Consider the following 22,149-nt stretch of genomic DNA (forward strand, 5'->3'; position numbering starts at 1 on the left):
TCAGGAAAAGCTTCCTAGAGAAAGTAACAATTGAGCCATTATTTTTCCTTAGGGATTGAAAAAATGTAATATTTAATTCTGTCATTCCTTCTGCATATATTAGCTGGAATTCTCAATTTAAAAAATTTCCATCAACTATTTTGTTGCTGTGAGATAGAGTTCATATAGGAAAGGCAGGATAAATGTTTGACTTTCCCCCTTTACTTACTAGTTTTTAAGCTAATAATTCTGTTCCCTAGATTCCTCCAAAGGTGAACCTCTTCGGGTATTTTATTGTAGTAGTATTATGACCTCATAGCATTAACACATTTGATGTGCTTCAACCCATTAAGTTATTATTTCCAATTCTAAAATTGTCACATCTGTAAGCGCCCTTAAAGAATCTTGAAGTTTTTCATAGCTTCCTTTCTCGTTGGCATGACCAAATGATCCAGGCTCATCTTTTACATTTCTTGCCCCAGGCATGGAATCAGCCATTTCTCCAAGACTCTGACTCCTTCAGTGGGAAATAGTATTTAGAGCATTTGGGAAGCTTTTTAAATGGTGGTCTCCTGTCTCTAGTTTCCCTCTCTTTAAAAACATTCTCCCCCTTTATGCCAGTGTCTGATGATCTTTCTCTAATGCAGATCTGATTATGTCCCTTACTTGATGATAATTGTCCATGCTGCATCATCTTCCACAGGTTCAAGTCTAAGCTCCTTAGATTGGCACACAGGACCCTTTTTTGCCTGCCTTTGTGGTTCACATTTCTATCTACCTTTCTAGCCTACTTTCCTGGGCACATACTGCCCTCCAACCATGTCAAAGCATTTTGTAGCTTTCCAACTGAGCCCTGCATTTTGTCTTTATAATACATGTTTGCGACTGTTTTCTATTCATTGCCAGAAACTTCTTTTTCTGCCTTCTTTGGTTTTAACTGAGCATTTTCTGGATATCAGTGACAACTTTGGGCAGAAATCAATTCAGCCTTCAGGTGGTTCCAGAGTGAGCGGGGGGATCCCTTCCTGCCACAGCAGCTCCAGGCACCCTACTTGTAGATTACTTATCCAGATGTTTTATAGTTCTTCCTGAGTCACCTTCACTGAAACAAGACAACGTAAGGTAAACACAGTCTTATTGGACTATTTATCCCCACACCTTGCAGAGGTGCATTGAAGGTGCTCCGGCAATGTTTGTTGAAGTAAGTAACTATGTAATTAACAAATGAGTCATTAACAAACATAAGGTTGGACTCATATCTTTACTATAATATAAGATCCATGAAGGCAGGAATATTGTTTAACATTTGTTTGTTTATCATCAGCCCTCCCAACAGCATGGAGACTCCAGGAGGTGGAAGGGAGGGGAGGAAGCTTGTCTATCCTGTTCACCTCTGAACCTCTGCCTAGAACAACACTGATTGTTCATATATTGGCTGAAATAAAGAAAGTAAGAAAGGAGGGAGGGGGATGAAAGGAGGAAGGGAAGGGCAGGGATGGGAAGGAAGAGTGAGTCTTCCTCAGCAGAGGTTTCTCTGCTGAAGGTGATCCAGGCCTAGACCCACACATAACGCAACTCTACAGTATAAACCCACAATTGGAGATTTTGATAGAGGACATATTGTCTTCCAGATTTCATTTTTAGAATTAGTTGCACAGGCCTCTGACTTTCGCTTAGAACCAGAGTGTTTCAGTGCTGTGCAAAGTGTGAAACTCGTGTCCGGTGACTTCACCGCACAAGGAAATCCATCACCTTGTGCTCTTGTGGGTCTGTGTCACCTGCTACCAGTCAGACCAGTGGATGGGCCATTCATAGCAATCAATAAACACTGTCCAGAGACAGGGATGACAGCAAGTGAGCAAGAGGGACAAAGTTCCAGCCGTCCTAAGGCTTGTGTCGTGGAGTGGAGAGGCATGCAATGAATAAGGAAACAAAACGAACAATTTTAGATGGTGGTAAGTTCTCTAGAGAAAATAGAACATCAGACAAGTAAATAATTACAATAAGGTGAGTGTTAGGATTGGGAAGTACAAGGCACTATGGAGACAACAGCAGTGGGGGGCAGAGCATTCTGGATGACCTGGGAGGGATTCACCCTGCACCCTCCTCTTCTGTGCTGCTCCTTCATCCATTCCAAGGGCTTCAGCAGCCACCAAGGTCTACACATCAGTGCCCACTCCACGCTTTCATGGGGCTACCTTCCAGTCATTGCCACTGGGCTACTGGGAAGTTTTATAAGCACTTCACGTCGCCTCTGCCTTGCTGCCAGATCTTCCCTCCTCCTGCCACTCCCTGCTCCCCCCATCAGACAATCTCTGTGAATGGTGTCAATAGCCCAAGTCAGAAACCTGTACATCACTCCACCCTGCCCCTCACTGGGCACATCCAGCTAACACCAAAGCTGATAGATGTGATCTCCTCAGTATCTCCTGAACTCAGTCACGTCTTCCTGCCCCCACTGACATGTCTCTATTTCAGGAAATCCATCAGGATTCCTCCCCCGCCCCATCAGTGACCACCACCTCTAGCAACCAACCCCCATCCTGGTGTCACACTGTGGCCACACTGGTATCTCCAAAATACAAGTGTAGTCCTGTATGCTCAGATCCCTTCCAGGATGGGGTTAGCATGACCCTCCTGACCTGATCCTCACCTACCTCCCAAAGAAATTGCCTGTTACTCCTCCCTCCCGTTCTACGTGCAGCCACGCCAGGCTCCAGACCCCAAACGTACCACAGAGGCTCCTATGTCTATAACACCCCTCAACCCCCCTGCCTGCTGAATCCAGTTCCTGGCTTAGTCATCACTTCCTGGAGGAGGCCTGCCTTGACACCAGCCTCTTGGGCTCAGCTTCACATCCCCGCCCTTGGTTCCCACAGTACTCACACTTTCTCCACACCCCCACCCCCGCCGTGTATTTGTTTTGGAGGATAGGAGCTGGGTCACTCATTGTTGTGTCCACAGTGCCTGTGAAGTGCAAGAGTGCTACACTGCACCGCAGTTGTCCTCCTCTCTAAAAGTGGGGACAACAATAATACATGTTAGCTGTATTGTGAGGATCAAATGAGATAATGCGTGGAAAATACCTATCACAGTCAATACATAAAGAGTAAATGGTAGCTATTATTACTATATGATGTTGTTCATACTGAATCTAAACAAACATTTTATTGAAGTTTGAAATACATTCAGGAAAATACATAAAATCATAAGCATACCGAGCTCAGTGAATTTTCACAAATGAATGCACCCTTGTCACTGGCCCCCAGATAGTGCTATTTTATTTTATTTTATTTTTCTTTATTGAAGTATAGTTGATTTACAATGCTGTGTTAGTTTCAGGTGTACAGCAAAGTGATTCAGTTTATATATATATACATATTCTTTTTCAGATTCTTTTCCATTATATGTTATTACAAAATATTATAGTTCCCTGTGCTATACAGTAGGTCCTTGTTGTTTATCTACTTTATATATAGTAGTGTGTATCTGTTAATCCCAAACTCCTAATTTATCCCTCCCCCCCTTTGCCCTTTGGTAACCATAAGTCTGTTTTCTATGTCTGTGAGTCTGTTTCTGTTTTTGATTGGCAAGTAAGTTCATTTGTATCATTTTTTTAGATTCCACATATAAGTGATATCATATGATATTTGTCTGACTTTATTTAGTGTGATAATCTCTAGGTCCATCCATGTTGCTGCAAATGGTATTATTTCATGCTTTTTTATGGCTGGGTAATATTCCACTGTATATATGTACCACATTTTCTTTATTCATTCACCAGTCGATGGACATTTAGGTTGCTTCCATGTCTTGGCAATTGTAAATAGTGCTGCTCTAAACATTGGGATGCATGTATCTTTTTGAATTAGAGTTTTCGTCTTTTCTGGATATATGCCTAGGAGTGGGATTGCTGGATCATATGGTAACTCTATTTTTAGTTTTCTAAGGCACCTCTGTACTGTTCTCCATAGTGGCTGCACCAATTTACATTCCCACCAACAGCAGATAGCACTATTTTAAAGCTCAAATGTTACCTTCTCAGAGAGGCCCTCCCTTATGTCCCACCCCCTACACAGCACTCATCATCAGACATCCTAAATAACCTAATTATATATTTTGTATATTATCTATCTCACCTCACTCCAACATAAACTACAGGAGAGCATGAATTTTCTTTTTAGTCTATTTTGTTCACTGCTGTATCCTCAGCTCCTAGAATAGTGCTAGGCACATAGTAGGTATGCAACAAAAATTTATACTAAAGAATGAATGAATAAGTGCTTATATTCATTTCTTTAAGCTCCTGGGTGCTGCAGCACTGTCATGTCTGAGAAACAGTGCCCTCCCAGGTTAGACAGCGCAGGGCAGGGACCTAGCCCAGCCTGCGTCCTGAACTGTGCACGGCACGCATCTGCGCGGCCCACCTATGAGTTCTTTTTCCTCACTCCTCCCTGGCGAGTCTGGCCCATCCCGCCCCAATTTTGCGTGCATAATGATTAAAATAAGAATAATAGCAACAGCCATAATAATAGTCTCACCCGCCCTCTGGAGACAACCCGGCCCCTGGCATCCCTCAAGGATTTTCCCAGGGCCTGAAGCACGGGCTTCCCCGCAACCACCGGAAGGCACCTGGTCAAGCTCCCCGCCAAATCTTCTACCTCCCAATGGGCCCCTGCAGCTGGCTGGTGGAGGTTTTTATCATTCGCCCCATTTCGTCCAGGGAAAAACTGAGGCTGAGAAAGGAGAACCCGGCCTCTCTACTCTTATGACTTGGAATCCCGCAGTCTTTGCCACCACGCACACCACGACCACGTGCGGTGATCACCACCGTCGCCTTTGGTTGGTTTCATACCCCCCTTCCCTTCACCAACCATCGCGGCCGGAAAGAATGTGCCTGGCGCTGCTCTGGGCTCTGAGCAAACGGCTGTGCAAGGTGTTCCTGCAGAAACAAACGGGTAATGAACCAGGCACCGGCCGGAGCAAGAGGGGCGCCTCACACAGAGTGGTCAGGCGCACTCCGAGGAGGCGACGCTAGCTGAGATCAGGGTGGTGGGAAAGAGCCGGTCACGCGGGGACGTGTTGGGAGGAGGTAGATGGTAAGGAGAGTTCCAAGTAGAGAGAACAGCGAATACTCAGCCCCTTTTACATCCACTACCTCGTTTAATCTTACCCCACACTTTGAGAGGGGACATCTTTGCCCCATTTTACAGACGAGGAAACTGAGGCCCATAAAGAGTAAAGCATTTATCGAATGGGATTCGAACCCAGCTCTCTGAAATACGCTAAGCCCGTACTCTCCAGCCCGCGTTCCGCGCCGCCTCCTTTCTTCCGCACCGTGACCTTAACTCGGCACGTGCTGGCCCCTCGCCCCCCATCCCAACATTGTCCCACTTAGGAGGGCAGACGGGGGGGGGCTTTCGGAGGGACCGCGGAAGCCGCGCCCTGCTTGGGGTCCCGGGTTAGAGACTCCCTCGCCCTGAGTTGGGGACCCCTCCCGCGCGCCCCGCCCCTTCCGCGGCCGGGCCGGCGCTGCCTCTGTCCATGGTCAAAGCACCCGGGTAATCCGCCTTTCTCTTCCGCCCGCCGAGCCCCATTCATATTCTAATCACAGCGCGGCCGGCCCGCGAACAGCCACTTTATCGGGGCCCGCGGAGACGCAGCCGGCCCCCCCACTTCCACTTCCAGCCCCCCAGCTCCTCGCCCCCTTCTTTCTGCACTCTACACTCAGCCGAGGAGGGGGTCCCTGGGAAAACCGCGTCCCCACTCGCAGGCCCGGGCTTCTCGCAAACTTCGTGTCTGGCTGGGGGCGGGCGCGGGAGGAGGGAGGAAGGGACCGAGACACAGACAGACTGACAGACAAGAGTTACGGGAAGAGGCGGGGGCTGCGGGGAGTGTCAGAGAGACCAAGGGGGATAGAGGCAGAGAGGGGCAGAGTCCTAGGGAGAGACAAAGAGGTGAGGGGGCAGGGGCTGGACCGAAACGCACGCAGCCCAAACCGGAGACATAGAGGGACACAGAGGACGAGGGAAGGACAGAGGGAGACAGAGACAGGGAGGCAGGCGGAGAGAGGCAGATACACCCAGAAGATAGAGAAAGTTCTGGAGATGAGTCAGCGCCTCACACCCTCCCTGCCAAGCGGCCTTCTCGCCGCCCGGGGTGGGGGTGGGGTCTTAGGGCTGCAGTTCCCCTTCCCCTCCCCCTTTCAGCGCTCTCCACTCCCCCACGCGTGTCCGCGGATCCGCGTGGAAGGGAGTCAAGGCTTACCTCATCCCCAGGGCTCCCACTCAAAATCTAACCCGGGACCAAACTTGGGGGGCCCAAGAGAAGAGGGAAAGGAGTGGGGCCCACTCGTGGCCGCGTAGGCGACTCCCCAGGCTCCTCGGAGTCCCCTGCCCACCCCCCAAGCCTGCGCCGCGCCTGGCCGGATCGGGGGAGGGGGGCAGGGGGGAGGGGGCCACATCTAAGCCAATTTTGATTTCGCCTATAATGAGTGCCGGGCGAAGGCTGGAGAAGGCCTCTGGAACTTTAAATAAGAAAAACGTTGCTAATGCTATAATAGAAGGGGGAAGTCGGAGGGCTGGGATTGCGTCGCTCTGAGCCCCCCTTTTCGGAGGAGGCTTTTCTTATTCAAAACAGGCCCACAATGGGCTTCACAGTGCGCCTCGCCACGGCCCCATCTGACGAGCGGCCATTCATCAGGCCGGCTGGCCTATCAATGACATTGCTCCCATCGGGGCTCCTATAAAATGATGCTTTTTCCCATGAAACATCCGCAAACATTTTGACGGGTTTGGCTTTGCCCGGCTGGATTACTGAGTGTCCCCTTGCTCGCTCGCTCTTTCTCTCTCCCCCTTCTCCGAGCTCTCTCCCTTCTCTCTCTCTCTCTCCTCTTTTCTTCTTTCTCTGTTCTCCTTTCTCTTTCTGCCTTTTCCTTTTCTTCTTTATCCTTCCGTCCTTGCACTCTCTGCGTCTCTTTCTCCTTCTCCCCTCCTTCCTCCCTTCCTCCCTGGGCAGCTCTAGCACAGGGGACCCCCAAACATCAGGACTTTTGGGGGGCGCCTGTGCTGTCCATGGGAAGAGCATGCATTGTGGGTTACTGGAGGAACCCGACATGGATTCCACAGGTTAGTCCTGGTGGGGGTTGGGGGGAGACATTGGGAGGGAAAGAAGAGGTAGAAGGGGAACTTCAGCAAGAGTCGCAAAAAGTTCAGAAGGGTCAACTTGACAGCGGAACCCCAGGAAATAACGGAGCCTGCAGAAGTTTTCAATCCCATGCGATGTGCGATGTCTGTAAGCGGATGCGTGGAAGTGTGCGCGTGTGTAAGCGTGTGACTGTGTGTGTAAATGTGTGTGCGCGCGCGCGCGCGCTGAGGAGCGCGCTTTTGCTAGCCCCGGACACAAAGTTATGTAAAGATTCGCTGGCTCGCGGCGAGCTCGAGGTGCCACTTGCAGAAACTTTGCGAGCCGACCGCCCCCTCCCGGGCCCGGCTCCTCCCCCGGTTTGGGGGCCCCGGAATAGCGGTGCGCTCTGGAGCTGGTGGCTAGGGCCAGGAAGCCGAGCGGAACGCCCCAGAGGCGGGGGAGGGAGACGGCTCCGCACAGCGCCTGGGAGGTGGGGACAGAGGCTCCGACTGGTGGAGATGCGCAGCTGGAGAGAGTGGCGGCGGCGAACCCGGTGGTCCTGGGGAATCCGCGCCTGGTCTGGAGGAGGGAGCCCCGGGCCGCCCGAGGCGGGGTGTAGCCTCCTTGCCCGGAAGGGGCACCCGACGATGCGCTCTGCTTGGGGATCGTAATTCTGCTGAAGGGAGGACAAGACGCCGAGCGGCTGGCGAGAGGCCTGGCGTCTGGGTGTGCAAACTGCTCGGCACTTTGGGGTCTGTTGGCTGTGGGCATCAGGTTTTGGGGTTGCGGCCGTCCGTAACAACAGAGAAAGCAAGCCAAGGAATCTCTTACAACGAAAAAGCCCAGCGTCTCGGTTCTTTCTCCAGTAGAGTCTTCGCCACCTCCCAGTTCTAGCGCCTTTGAAGAGCCGCCAAACTTCTAGATCAGAGTTATGCTCCCTACTTCCAGGTGAAAGAAATTCTCTGGAAGTTCACCTCCTCCCCCAGCCGCAGTCTTCCAACCAGTGCAGTCCTATCCCGGCTTGGCTGCAGCCTTGGCGTTTCTTGGGGAGAGGCAGAAACAGGGCAGTGAGAGCAGCCTGGGCCGAGGCAGCAGCCTGACGCGATGCTGGAGGGGCTGCCTAGGAGCATCCGCTGCCGGACTTTGCAGCGCGGAGCAACAGGTGCCTTCCAGCCTCTGCCGCCCCCTAACACACGCGCGACTCCTCCCTGAGCAAATAAACACCACACGACTGCTTCCCCATCTCCACTCCGAAGCAGGCTGGAAATGGATGTGGGGTGGGAGTAGGGGTCATCCGGGCATTGCCCCAGATGGTCTTTCTTCCGTCCTTGCAGAAAGATTTCCAGCCTCTCCTGGCTTCTGCTGGGGCCCTGGTGGACAAGACGCCCACCCCCTCTGACCAGGGGTATCTTTGATTTTCCAGGGTAATTGTCTGTCTCTGATCTCAAGAGCTAAGTCCCTCTCCATTGCGCTCTCCCGAGTGGGTGTGGGTCCCCCGGGAGTGGGGAAAGGCTGAGCCCCGCGGAACTCCTTACTATGTGCAATGACAAACGAAGGTAAGGAGAGGCATCGCCTGCCGCCCGCCCGGCTGCAAGTGCGCGGCCAGCCCTGCTGGATCCTCTGCACTGGCGGTAAAGAGGGCGCCCAGAGAGGGAAAAGAGACCCTCCCTGCATACTGCTATGCCAAGTGTTAGTGTCACTACGCAACTCCTGAGCACCCCAACTTTAGAGGTTAATATCCTTGAACAAAATTAAACCCACGTCTGCATGGTTTGCGACCAAGTATTTGCAAGGGGTCCACGTAGGGACTTGGGGTCTCCACGCCCCACACCAGCCATGGCCCAGCTGGGGGTTTTAGCCACCCCTTCCACACGACTGGAGCTTCTCGGTGCGTTCTGGGGAGAGCTGCGGGGTTGTGGAAACGTTCTGTTTTCTGTCCTCTAGCTAGTGGTCGTGGAGACACCTGGTCATTACTTACAGCAGACACCCCCAACGGGTTCTGAAATCTTTTCTCCCATCCACTCCCTCCCCTTTTCGAAAATCTGAGACATCCCTAGATCGCCATCCTGAACTCAAAAAGTTCTGGGAAACGGCAGCGTGAAGAAATGACACGAGGCGCACCAGGTGACATTTTCACTCGGGCTTGCAAAACCGACGAGAAGGGAAGTGCGGCTCGGCGCGGTCCGATCCAGGACCTTCCCTCACCTCGCTTCCAGAGAACTTAATCCAATTAGCTTTTCTTTGGCGTTTCCCTTGTTATGTAAAGGTCCTTTCTCCCCGGCTTGCTGAGACCTGCGCTCCTTGGAGCAGTTCGATTCTGCTCCTTTTACGGCAGATTGCGCGCACATCTTACGGCAGAACCACGAATATTATCGTTATTATTATTTCATTCCGAAAGGGCTGGAACAATCGATTCGCAGCAAGTGCTGGGGCGATGTCCGGAGCGTCCGGGGTCGGAGAGGCCGGCGGGCCAGGCCTCCGTCCCCTCCTCTTAAAAAGAAAATTCCCGCAACGTGCCTCGGGCCCGGGAGGACAGTTTTGCAGGGGCCGGGGCTCTAGTGGTCCGCCTGGGGGCCCCTTCAGCGTGACCTGCGGAAACGCGCCCCTTTGTTCCGCGCACCGAGGCGGTAATATATTCCTCGAGTTTTCCCAAAATACTCAACAAGTGTGAGGGCTGAGACAATGCCCCGTCGGAGGAGGCCGGGGAGCCGGCGCGCGCCTCTGGGCCCTGGGCTAGCCCGCCGCCGAGTGCCACAAAGCAGAGCTCCTCTCCCAGGAGGCCCGCAGCGCGGCCGGGCTCGGGGAGGCGGCGGAGGCCGCAGGCGCACGCGTGGGGCGGTCGACGCGCCCTCCGCCCGGTGCGCGGTTTGCAGCTGCGTCGCTCCCGGCTCGCGCCTCAGCCCCGCGCCGCGCAAACTCTGCGCCGAGCCCCGTGTGGCCCGCCCTCACCACGAGGGTCGCCGCCGGCGCCTACGTGTTCGTGGCCTGTGGCTCCAATCCCGGCTGCCCTTCCCAGACGAGCGTTGCTCAGTTACTCAAGGTACCTGGAAATTCGAGAACGAGGGGCGGGGTGGGGGGAAAGTAGGTAGAGTTTTAGGCCACGGAGAACTTGTGCAAAGTGGGCCGCGGCCAGGTTGGTCGCCTACGCAACAGAAGGGTTGTTTCTTGTTAAACGGGATGGCGCCTTACAGAGGGGCACTGACGAACCCGACCTGGAAACTTCTGCCTCTACCCGCTTTCCGCCGCGACCTCCAAAACCCAGAGAGGCCAAAGCACCCCTGCAGCCGTATTTGAGCTCCCTGGGCCACAACGGCGGGAAGGCACTCTGGTGTACAGGCCCCCGGCTCAGCACAAGGCCCGACCTGGCTCCGAGGGCCCGCAGGTGGGGACATTTCAGTGGCTTTGGCGTGGGCCCGGTGGGGCAGAGAGCGCCCGGGTGGGAAGAGGCCCCGGGCCTAGGAAAGCAGTCGTCTTCTCCAGCCCCGGGACCCGGACTGCGAGCTCGGGGAACAAGGGGTCGGGGCTCTGAACTTTGCCCCCGCGCCCAAATCAGACTGTCTCGCCCTTCCCGGCGTGTGTGTGTGTGTGTGTGTGTGTGTGTGTGTGTGTGGCCGGTAAAGGGGACATGCTCGCCCCACCCTCGCCACCTGCCAAGTGCCTACGTCTGGGTTTGGCATCAGGGTCAAGTAAGAGGCCGCGTGGTCCCCAGGTCCCCTGTCCGGGTGGCTGCAGCACTAGCCAGCGCGGACGCGGGTGCAGGCCGGGCTCGGGGAGCCCCGCACACGACTTGGTGCGGCGGCCGGGGACAACGCTCTTTCCCACCCGGCCTGTAGGTCCTGGAGACCCGGAAAAGTTTGCAGGGGCCGCCCGGCGGCTAGGCCCTGAGATTTCCATAGCTGCGCCCGCCCCCCTCCCCAGCGCGTCGCCATGGAGACTGCTGGAAGTTGGTGGTGGAAAACAGACCCAGCGCAAAGCAAAATATTATGAGTGCAGTCGGGGTGACTTCAGGGGGGGCAGGGGACCGGAGGGCATGAGCAGGAGCCAGAGGCAGAGGCCGACAACAAAAGGCCGAGTACGAGGAGGAGAGAGGAGTTTGCACGGGGCCTCCCCGCCGCTGTGTGAGAGCTGGACCATCCTGCTTCCCAGAGGCGCCGAGGTCTCTAATTTCTCTCCAGCAGCTACACCTTTTCTCAGCCCTCCTGCTCGCCCTCTCTCCCACCCCTCCTCCTCCGGGTTCTCGTCCAGCCTCCCTCCCCATCCCGAAGTTAGGCGCCAGCTGGGCAGTGCGCCCGCCCCCCCCAGGAGCCCCAGGCTCACCAACGTGAAAGGTTCTGGCTTTTCTTCCCCACGACCCGTGGGTCGCCCCAGATGAATTTCTCATCGCCCCCCCCCCACCCCAAACTGGATCTGAAAGGGTAAGGGGTTAGGATAAGGCGGGAAAGAGAAGAGAAGGAGGTGCTTTCTCCTTTGGAGGGGTGGGGAGGGTACTGAAGAGAAGATCCTCCGGATTTTTTCCTCCTTTGTACAGTGAGGAAAGCTCGGGGTTATCATTCTGACTCAGCCACTTGTAATGATACTTCAGGTAAATCTTCTAGCCTTTACAAGATTAATTTTAATTGCCTGTAAAATGAAGGGTAAGACAGCTCACAGACTGGGATTCTCTGACAAGTTAGACGTATCCCTCTTTGTTATAGAACCCAGGTTACCACTATCTGAACTATGATCCACTGCACAATTAGTGACTCTCTCCCCAAACTAATAATATACTAAAATATTTTTACAAGTCATTTAGGATTTTAAGAGTCAAGAACCTTGAATAACCTCCTTTTAAGGACCTGCAATTGCCTTTCTCAGTTACACCTGAGGTGCGTCCCTTAAGGTGTTAGATTTTATGGGGCTGTACCCGGCGTCAACACTGAAATGCCTCTGGGTGATGAAGCCAGCATCACAGACCCCCACAGATGCTGGATAAGAAGCCACACTGGCCCATGTGGTGAGATGTTGCTGTCAAGAGTACACCAGACTTCACCCTCCGTTGCTCAAGCTTTTAGGAAGAGGTGAGGCTCTTCTCACACCTGGCCACCCCTCCTGGTGATATGTTCAGCAGAGGAGTCCTTCCATTCTCCCCAGACTCTGTCGCCTCATCTGTAAATGAACGGATTGGATGTAAAGATTGCCACGGTCTGTCTGAAAGTGTATGACTAACTTACATGCCCGTGTCTGTGATATCTGCCTGGTACTAGGTTTATAAAGTAGTTCATCACACATTGATCCTCACAAGCGCTCCACGAGAGAGGTATTATTGTGACCTGCATCAGGCACAGGGTTTCTCTTCTATTTCCAACACTGCAAAATCGTGATTCTAAGTCAAGTTGATGTGTGTGTTCGCCTTGGTGTCTGTGCAAAAAAAAAAAAAAAAAAAAAGGCTGAAAAGGTATGGAATGGTGACATCACAAGTTGGACGCCAGACAGTCAGGTCTCCACTTGCGTAGGCCCCTGAGAGCCTGCGCTGCCTGCTGAACAGGTTACTAGGGACGCTCTCCAGCTGCCCCTCCGGGGATGCACGGCCCTGCAGGATGGAAAAGGCGGTGGGGGGGAGAATCTCTGACGTTGCTTCTCCCCACACCCCGCGCTATTTGAGATGTCTTTGCAATTTTATCAAGGTTAGGGGAGAGAATAACTCAAAGACAGATAATTTGGAGGTGTCAGGTAAAAGTTAAAAAAAATGACTTTGGGTGAATTTATCGGAGGTTTTATTCAGTCTCGCTCACTGAGCACCTGTTGGGTGGCAGAGCCTGGGGATGAATAAGGCCACAGTCCCTACTGTCAAGGACTTTAGAACGTTTTGATGAGGGAAGGCATGGACATACTGAGAGTGGTGAGCGCTACAAGGGACAGAAAAATAGTGTCCCCTTGGGGCTTGGAGGAAAGGTTGCTCTCTGTTGTTGAGCACCCACCATATGGCAGCCCCGTTAACAGGCACTTTTCCACACGTTAGCCATTTAAGCCTGACAGCAGTTCTGCGTTGTCCCTTTTTAGGATGAAAGAGGGTCTGGAACTTGCACAGGGTCACAACTTGTACGTGGCAGAACTAGATCGGAGGCCAGCCTGGGAGAGCCCGTTCCCTCGCCCCACCCTGCCTGCTTCAGCCGGACACTGGTAGAGCACTAGCCTGGCAGGGCTTGGTGATGACACTGGCCGCCAGGTGGATTTGAGTCCCACTTGGTGAGAAGGGAAATGCATGGATGAGAGTGGAGGAGCAAGGAATGTTGTGTCTTTGAGCTCCAGAGAAAACGTCTCTGAAGTTGTCCTGTGATTCTGGATTTGAAGAGGATTTTAAATGATGGCAGTGGTAGGAGGCAGTGCATCATAAGGGTTGAGTAGAGTTATAGACTTTGGGCAAATTTTAGCTTGTTTCATCTATCCATTCATTCAAGAATTCTATGTGTCTTCTACATGCCCTGCATTCTGCTAAATGCTGAGCTTTAAAATGCCATCTCTGCTCCTCTGGAGCATAAATTCTAGACAGACAAACAGATAAACACAAAAATAGATAATCTCAGCTAGTGATACGTACTGTGAAGAGAAAACACTATCTAGATTAATGAAGATAGAGTGTGGTGATGGGGAGGTTGCTACCTTTCACAGGGTGCCTTTCTGCCACATGAAGCTGTGTGTCTTTGGTCTGGAAGCTAGATATTGCTGAGCTTCAATTTTCTTACAGAATTGAGAGAACTGTCTGATAGGGCTGTTGTGAGTCTGCAATGCGAAAGTGATAATAAATAACATATTCAATACTTACTATATGTTTTCACTTTGCTAAGCATTTTAATTTAAATGCATTATCTAGGTAATGCTCACAACAACGCTACGAAGAAGGAACTGTTATCATTCGCAGTTTAAAGGAGGAAACCAACAGGCTCAAAACTGAAAAGTTTCTGAGCTCTAGAAGTTGGGCTGTGAGACATACCTTGACTGCATGGGAAGCAAGATCGATCTTAATTGCGTGTGTGCCAAACTTTCCTGAGACAGAATGCAAGTAATAAACCTAGGTTTTTGTTTTCATTTTTAAAGCTAATGTTTGTCAAGTGCCTTTCACATGCCGGGCATGTACTAAGCACTTTAAATTCATTATTAGTTGTATTTTAAAATATATGTTAGGGGTACTATTATTATCCATTCCATTCTATGCAATGGGAAATGGAGGCAGATAAAGGATATCCTTGAAGGGGGTAAGTACCCTAACCTGCAGTGATCCGCACCCTTAGTCACAGGGCTACACTGTCTTTCTCTTCTTTTTTGTTTTAGCGAGGGAGAGGGTTGTGTTGGAAAGGATGTCCAATGAAAGCGTATATTATTTTAGCAAAAGCATGCTATTTTCTTCCTGTTAGAAAGTGTTAGGATAGTCTTTTATACTGTGAAGACAAAATTGTAAATTATCGTTGGCAAAAATAGGGACATAAAGGGACACATCTTTACTACAGATATGAAATGCACTGTAGTCTTCTTGGGGATTCATTTGAAGTTTAGTTACCATTCGCTTTGTGTCTGTGAATGTCTAGGCTTCATTCATGCTCACATACAGACATACCTCAGCCAGAATAAACTAATGAGGCAGAAGCCATTAAGTACTGTGATTATATATGTAGCCTTTTGGTAATTTAACAAACCATATATTAGAGCTAGAAGTCATTCACAGATACGTGTTCCCCTGTGACTTCAGGTAGATGTGGGTGTGCTTTAATGAAAAGAACATGGGCTTTGCTATCAGATAGACCAAGATTTAAATCCCTGCTTGGTCACTTGCTAGCTGTGTGACCCAGGGCAAATGACCTAAGTTCTCAAGCCTCAACTTCCTTCTTTGTGAAAAAATCCACTCTTTACCTTCTAGGGTTCTTAAGAGGATATACTGGGGAGGGGGAGGTTGTTGGGTGAAATAAGTGAAGGGGATTAAGAAGTACAAGCTCCGGTTATAAAACAAATAAGTCACAGGGATGTACTGTAACAGCATAAGGAATATAGTCAATAATGCTGTAATAATTTTGTGTGGTGACAGATGGTTACTGGACTTGTCGTGGTGATTGTGTGGTAATGTATTTGTCGGATCACTATGTTGTACACTTGAAACTAACATAATATTGTATGTCGACTATACTTCAATAAGAACAAAAAGAGGATATAATGAGATTGTGCACTTTAAGTTAAGCCTGGCTCCTAGAAATTGCTCAGTAAATGGCAGACCTTACTATGATTGAAAATAACTATCTGGCCTTCCTGTGCCAAATCCTAGGTGTCTAGTTGGGAAAAGGGGATAAGAATGCTGAAAAAAATTTAGATTGTTTCAGCATATCTAGATGTTTTCTGTACCACGTAGACATAGTCTCAATTCTCATGTCAAGATAAATCATTCTCTTCTAAAAGGTTTTAGGCTGAGGGATTCATGTCATTTTCATTTCTCTACCTTTCCCATGAACAAGGCATTTTATGTGCTTCTGTTTGCCATGGTTTCACCCTTGCATTTTCCAGTTTGTTAAAGGAAGTGGAAAATGTGTCTTTGTAGAGGCAACACCTGTTGACTGGGATTTGAATCCTGCAAGAGAGTTCCATGGAGCTCTCAGAGGAGACGTATGGTGCACACCTCTGATGAAGGCCCCTGCACAACCCCTGACGCCCTCCCAGTTAGAACGTGATGGCCCACGTTCTTCATCCACTGCCCTCCCCCAGCTGCCCAATACTTGTAGGCATCACTGTTTTATTAAAGACTGAAACATTTTACACTTGACTTTCAAGAAGGGGAAACCAGTTTCAAGGGAGTCTTTCTCTGAAACCCGCCTTAGCAGGAAACTCGTTTAGTTCTTTGGCCTTTCTTGCATATTTTTCTAACGTGAGGAGAAAATGTCCATTTGTTCAGTTTCTGTCTTTATAACTTGATTTTATCTACATTGTGGTTTTTGGGCTTTTGAAATAGTAACAGCTTTCTTTAAGAGAGAGAGAAAGATCATAAAAAGCAGAAAAGAAAGAATGAAATTCAGCCCTTCTGTTTTCAGTTGAATACGATCTGAATTTAGGCAACCAGGGCTGGATTACCTGTGCCAGTAGATTACGTTGTTTCTGTGGTCAGATCTGATCCTCAGAGCAGAATTTCTTTAAAATAGGTATATAGTTTCCACTCTTGTGGTTGGTTAATCCTCAATAAAATGTAAAAGCATAATCTGCCTCTGAGCAATCAATAATTATTAGTAGACAGGTGAACCTGGACGTGTTGGGTTTATATTGTTGTGATGGTTTTGCTTTAATTCAAGGGGATAATAAAGCCTTTGAAAAGGCTTCAACCCAGTGAAGGTTAGTTAGGGCTTAGTGCCCTGCGTGTTTTCTGACTACCCAATTGTGCTAAAGGTCAGCATTGTTTAGACTCAGTCTAAGTGAGATTGATGAATATAGCAGATTTTTATTTAATTGGAAGGGAGAATTACTACTTCATAAGCATTGATCTCCTGAATCCATCATGTTGGAGAAAATGCAGTATCAGTGAACACGAGTGAACTACTCCTGGACTAGATTTTGAACTGTCATTTGAATAATCTAAAGAGTGATTAGTGATTGCTAATTATACCGCCAGCAACCAATTTTTGAGGCACGAACGCATTTCGTGGAGAAGCTCATGTTAACATGTTTGTCTTGAATCTTGTGACGGCTCTGAAGTCATTTCAAGCTAATATTAGACTTCTGAAGAAGGAGGCGTTTCTTTGAATGTTACAATTACAGAATTTATAATTTTTTTAAAAAGCAGGGGTGATATTTGAGTTCCACATCATCTTTTTCTGAATGATGAGTCTAAATTTGGGGGTGTTGATACATGTGATGTATTTATAGTTTGTGAACTGGTTCGCAGAGCTCATGGGTAGGTGAAATTCTTATTGAAGTTGTTGGGGTTTTGTCAAGTTCCAGAATTGGGCCCGTGGCGTAAACGCAGATGTGTTTATGGTGGAATTGATTGATCACCTTAAATATTTCGCCGTGTTTTCTTTCTGGTGTTCAGTTCCACTGCTGATAACAAATGCAGAGTGGGGGCAGGCGGAGAATTTGGCCGCCTCTATAAGTTCTTTGTTCTACCAAAAAGAAAATGAAGTAATTTTGTATCATTCTTACACGACTACAAAAAAAGCTAAAATTTCTGTTTCTAGGATTTTTTTTTTCTTTTACTTGATGGCTCCTTTTACAAAAACAAACTAGTTTCTCCACAAAGCATTATTAGACATCATAAAAAAATACGTAACTTTGGCCGAGAAAGCCCTGGGAGTTTACAAGGAAGGAAGATCCCAGAGGGCTTCAGGCCCTCAGTTAAAATGTGAAAACTTTCAAGCATTGGAAAGAAGATTTCTAAAGCGTTGAGCTGTTGTTGTGAGAGGGCCTTTGGTCTCCATGAACTTTTATTTTCAACTCAGTGGGCAGAGTTTTTGAGGTTGCTGTGGTTTGGGTAGGGGACCTTTTCAGAAATGCCAGGCTTTTAGAAAAAAAAAAACACAGCCTTTCTTCTAATCAAGGCTCCGTTTTAAAGTTTGAAAACTTTGCTGTGATTAGAAGAATGAATTATTTGTCTGCTTCGTTGGGGTTTTCTCTGGGTGCCCAGGTTGCGGGGCGTTCTCCGCCTGAGCTACCTTGCAGGGCACGGCTGAGGAGGCACTGGGAGCGGGGAGAGCTGCCTGCCTGGACCTGGTCTCACCCGCAACAGGCGTGAGCCTCACTCAGGCTGGTTGAGCCCCGAGCATAGCAGGGAAAGCGTGCAGGGCAGAGAGGTCCAGAGGGTTCCAGAGAGATCCAAGAGACGAGGAACCTAAAAAAAGGATTCCCTGTGGGTCCTTGTTCTGTTCAGAGTTTTTTTTTAGTGTTGAGACATACGTAAAAAAGAAGAAGAAAGGAAAAAAACACCAAAGCCGTATGATTGTACATAGTACCTGGAGACTACATACTGATACATAGATTGTTTTTCAGAAGGAAAGAATGAAGGAAAAGGGAATGAAGAGAGAAAGAAAGGAAAGAAGGAAGGAAGGAGACAAGGGAGGAAGGAAGGGACAGAGGGAGGATGGGAGAGAAGGAGGGAACTACACAAATTATTTTGGTAATTGACGGCAGGCTGCCTTAATGAATTAGTTTCAAAATTATTAGTTGCTTTTTTTTAATCAAGTGGCTCCCTTTTTGAAATCGGTTAGCAGATTAATAACATTTATAATCTTTTCCAGTCACTGTGCTAAATGCTTATGCATGTTAACTCATTTAATTTTCATACCCAACCGATGGCATTATTTTCCCCATCTTACAGAACAGGAAACCGAGGTGCAGAGAGCCTAGGTAACATGTCCAGGCCAAATGGCTAGTGTCAAACGAGGATTTGGGCACAGATTATTCTGATTTCAAAGCAGGCTGCCTCCTTCCTCCTAAGACCTGGAGTTAGAAGGAGGACCTCGGAGATGTCCATCCTAGCTCACCTGCTCTACTGTATAACGAAGTTCAGGAGGTCAAGTCACCCCTAATCCTGGGGGAGATGGCCGCTCATGCTGCAGTTCTCTGGAGCACACTGTCACGGGTGTCAGTGGGCTTCTGGCTGACATGGGCACCTGGATGTGACTTTGGCAGCAGACTGCTGACTGAGGACACCCACGGGGGCTCCTTCCTGCGGGGGCACCTTCATGTCAGGTGTTCCTTTCATCTCTAAGTGTTCTCAGAGCTTCTGAGTTCAACCTGGCACCACCACTGGGGAGGTATCCCCCGCCTGCCAGTTACTCTGGCAAATTTGACATCTTATATCATCAAAGGCTTCCTACCTATTTACTTACAGACATGATTTTCCTTACAATAGGTTAAGCATAAAAACCTTGGGTGTTAAAATAACAGCCCCTTCCATTGCGTAGCATGTCACAGTTTGCAATCACTGTTACAATCATATTTCAAAATATTTATTTATTCATTTTTCCATTTATTTATTTATGGCTGCGTTGGGTCTTCATTGCTGTGCACGGGCTTTCTCTAGTTGCAGCGTGCAGGGGCTACTCTTTGTTGTGGTGCGCAGGCTTCTCATTGTGGTGGCTTCTCTTGTTACGGAGCACGGGCTCTAGGTGCACAGGCTTCAGTAGTTGTGGCATGTGGGCTCAGTAGTTGTGGCATACGGGCTTAGTTGCTCCACGGCATGTGGGATCTTCCCAGACCAGGGCTCGAACCCGTGTCCCCTGCATTGGCAGGTGGATTCTTAACCACTGCGCCACCAGGGAAGTCCACTGATACAATCATTAATAGCAGGGAGTTTGCAATCACTGATACAATCATTTAACTGCTCTGGCTTTAGAATCCCATAGACTTAGTGAGAACCGGCTTTGCCATGGGCTAGATGTATGAATTCAGCAAGTCACGTGACTTCTCTGAGCCTCAGTTTGCTTGTTAGTAAAGTGGGATCATGCAGAGTACCTACCTTAGAGGGTATTGTGAGGATTAAATGAACTAATGCATACAAAGGGGTCCACACAGGGCCTTGGCATGTTGTAAAAGCTCAATAAACAGAAGGTGCTTCGAGCACTTGCTTCTCCTTGTGTCCCCCTAGTAGCTTCCAAGACCTGCCTTCTCCCCATTCCCCTTTCTGCCCCTCCCCCCAGGACTACATAGGAGAAGAAAACATTTTACACAACACTTCCACTGTATTCAGTCTTTTCAGTACATAACCTCATAAACCTGTGATCTGGGCAGGATCATTCCCATCTTATACTTAGTGAAACTACCACTCCGTGGGATTCAGTCACTGTATGTGCATTGGTTCGTACAGCGAGAGTATCCGAACTGAGGTTGTTATGGCACCAAAGCTGGTCCTGCTTTCTTAAACCAGGCCATCGCCATACCAATTAAAAACATGCAGTTGTAATGAAGGTGCTGGTGGTTTCCCTTCCACATAGAGCTCTGACTGTCTTGACTTTGCCTCACGGTGCTCTTATCCACGTGAGCCTAAAGTGCACATATTTCCAATCCTTGTTTTCAGTGTTTACTTGATGCTTCTTCCTTTGTTTCTCAAGATTTCCACCTGTGTCATTATTCTCTGTGCTTAGCACAGGGTGTCTCGCACAAGTCAGTGCTTGATGAGTATTTACTTAAGATATAAATCAATTCCTCCTTCGTATTCTGAGGAATGCTGCATCTCTTTGCCTGCTTTCTAGGAAGGCTGGCTCAAGGCTCCATGCAAGCAAGTACTTGATAGATTAACTGCAGATGAACTGACACTCTTGAGCCCCTGTGAGCCAGGCATGGTGCTGGTGCTTCATTCATTTCTTTCTTTCCCTGCCTCCTCTCAGCCCTTCCTCTTCTCCCCTCATTGATCTGCTCTTCTGTGCCGAGCACCGTCCTAAGTGTGGGGAATAAGGTACAGTCAGCTCTTAAGGAGCTTATATTATTTCTCCTAATCCTCATAATAACCTCATGGGGTAAGTATTTTTAATATAGGAAGAAAATTGAGGTCCATGAGGTTAAGTAATTTGCCCAGGGTTGCAGAATTTACTTGGTCCCTTGTAAGGGGAGGATTAGAATTAGTGTCCTGCCGGCTCCCAAGGCCATGCACCAAGAGATCCAAGAATCAAACGGAAAGAATGGTAACAGGAAGGAACTAAAGAGTAATTCCTGGGAGGTGGGCATGATATAAAAATTATAATAGCTAAGACTTATATAGTGCTTACCATGTAAACATTCTCTGTGCCTTATTCACTTAATTGTCATCCAAACCCCATGAGGTGCTATTATTACCACTCCCATTTTGCAGATTAAAAAAATTGAGGCTCAAGGAGGTCGAGTTGCTCACCCAAGGTCATACTTCAAGGAAGTCAGACTTGAACCTGGCAGTTGAGCTCCACGGTCTGTGTCCTTAACTACTACTTTGTTATTCAAACAAACCAGAAAAGTGCCTTAGTCATAAACAGGTGCCTGGGACTCACAGCGGTTCCATATATTTAGAACGTGCTCTGTGCCAGGCACTGTGCTCTAAGTGCTTTCCATGCATTTGTTCACTGCAATCTCACACCACTAAGATGAGGTAGGCACATTATTATTACTCACATTTTAAACAAGGGGACACTGAGGTTTAGAGAATTTGCCTAAAGTCTTTTCACTAGTAAGTACTAAGGCTGTAATTCAGACCATTCGTCTGTAGCTAGTTACGAAGCCCACATGCTTACTTTTCCTTCTCCTAGGTGATTCTCAGGAAATGATCCAAATGAAAGAAAACATTACCTGCACCACGTTGTCCATTAAAACATTGTAAAAAATAGGAACATTAGCTCAGTGGAACACTGGGCATGTATTAAACAATGACGAACATGAGGACTGTAGCAGCAGAGGGGAAATCTGCATGATAGCATGTTGAGAGGAAAAGGAATAGAAATTGTACATTCCCTGAGATTACAGTTCACATGTGCACAGGTGCACACGAGGCTGGGGAGCAATGCAGAAAGAGGACAAGTAGTTCACACGTTAGAGGGGTGGGACTGTGGGTCAATATGTTTCTCTTTTCAACATTAAAAAGTATAGGGCTTCCCTGGTGGCACAGCGGTTGAGAATCTGCCTGCCAATGCAGGGGACATGGGTTCGAGCCCTGGTCTGGGAAGATCCCACATGCCGCGGAGCAACCAGGCCCGTGAGCCACAACTACTGAGCCTGCGCATCTGGAGCCTGTGCTCCGCAACAAGAGAGGCCGCGATAGTGAGAGGCCCACGCACCGCGATGAAGAGGGGCCCCCCGCTTGCTGCAACTAGAGAAAGCCCTCGCACAGAAACAAAGATCCAACACAGCCAAAAATAAATAAATAAATAAATAAATTTTTTTTTTAAAGTATAATTTCTTCGATAGATTAACACAGGAAAGAAAAAAGCGCTTTGCTTAAGAGAAGGATATTTTGTTGATTTATCTCAAAAGTTCAGGCTAGTTTGAAGTTTCTTTGGGTCCGGCAGCCAGGAGTGCCTGACTCCTGAGTTTTCGGAGGGGGAATCCACATCCTCTAATACAGGCGGTGAGAAGAAA

General features: G+C 48.9%; 1 protein-coding gene across 4 annotated transcripts in view; it reads left to right on the forward strand.

Moving 5' to 3' along the window:
* Positions 1 to 6,445: 6,445 nt before the first annotated feature.
* Positions 6,446 to 22,149, forward strand: part of RFX4 (regulatory factor X4) — a 167,138-nt gene continuing 151,434 nt past the window's right edge. For 3 of the 4 annotated variants that reach the window (XM_082349885.1, XM_082349886.1, XM_082349887.1), the window contains exon 1: positions 6,446 to 10,144. In XM_082349885.1, coding sequence (XP_082206011.1) covers positions 9,787 to 10,144 — 358 coding nt within the window. In that variant the 5' untranslated portion in view covers positions 6,446 to 9,786. The remainder of the gene's footprint in view (positions 10,145 to 22,149) is intronic. The other variant, XM_082349888.1, reaches the window with a different exon arrangement.

Source organism: Balaenoptera borealis (assembly GCF_965194805.1).
Source record: "Balaenoptera borealis genome assembly, chromosome: 13".
NCBI classification, from domain to species: Eukaryota; Metazoa; Chordata; class Mammalia; order Artiodactyla; family Balaenopteridae; genus Balaenoptera; species Balaenoptera borealis.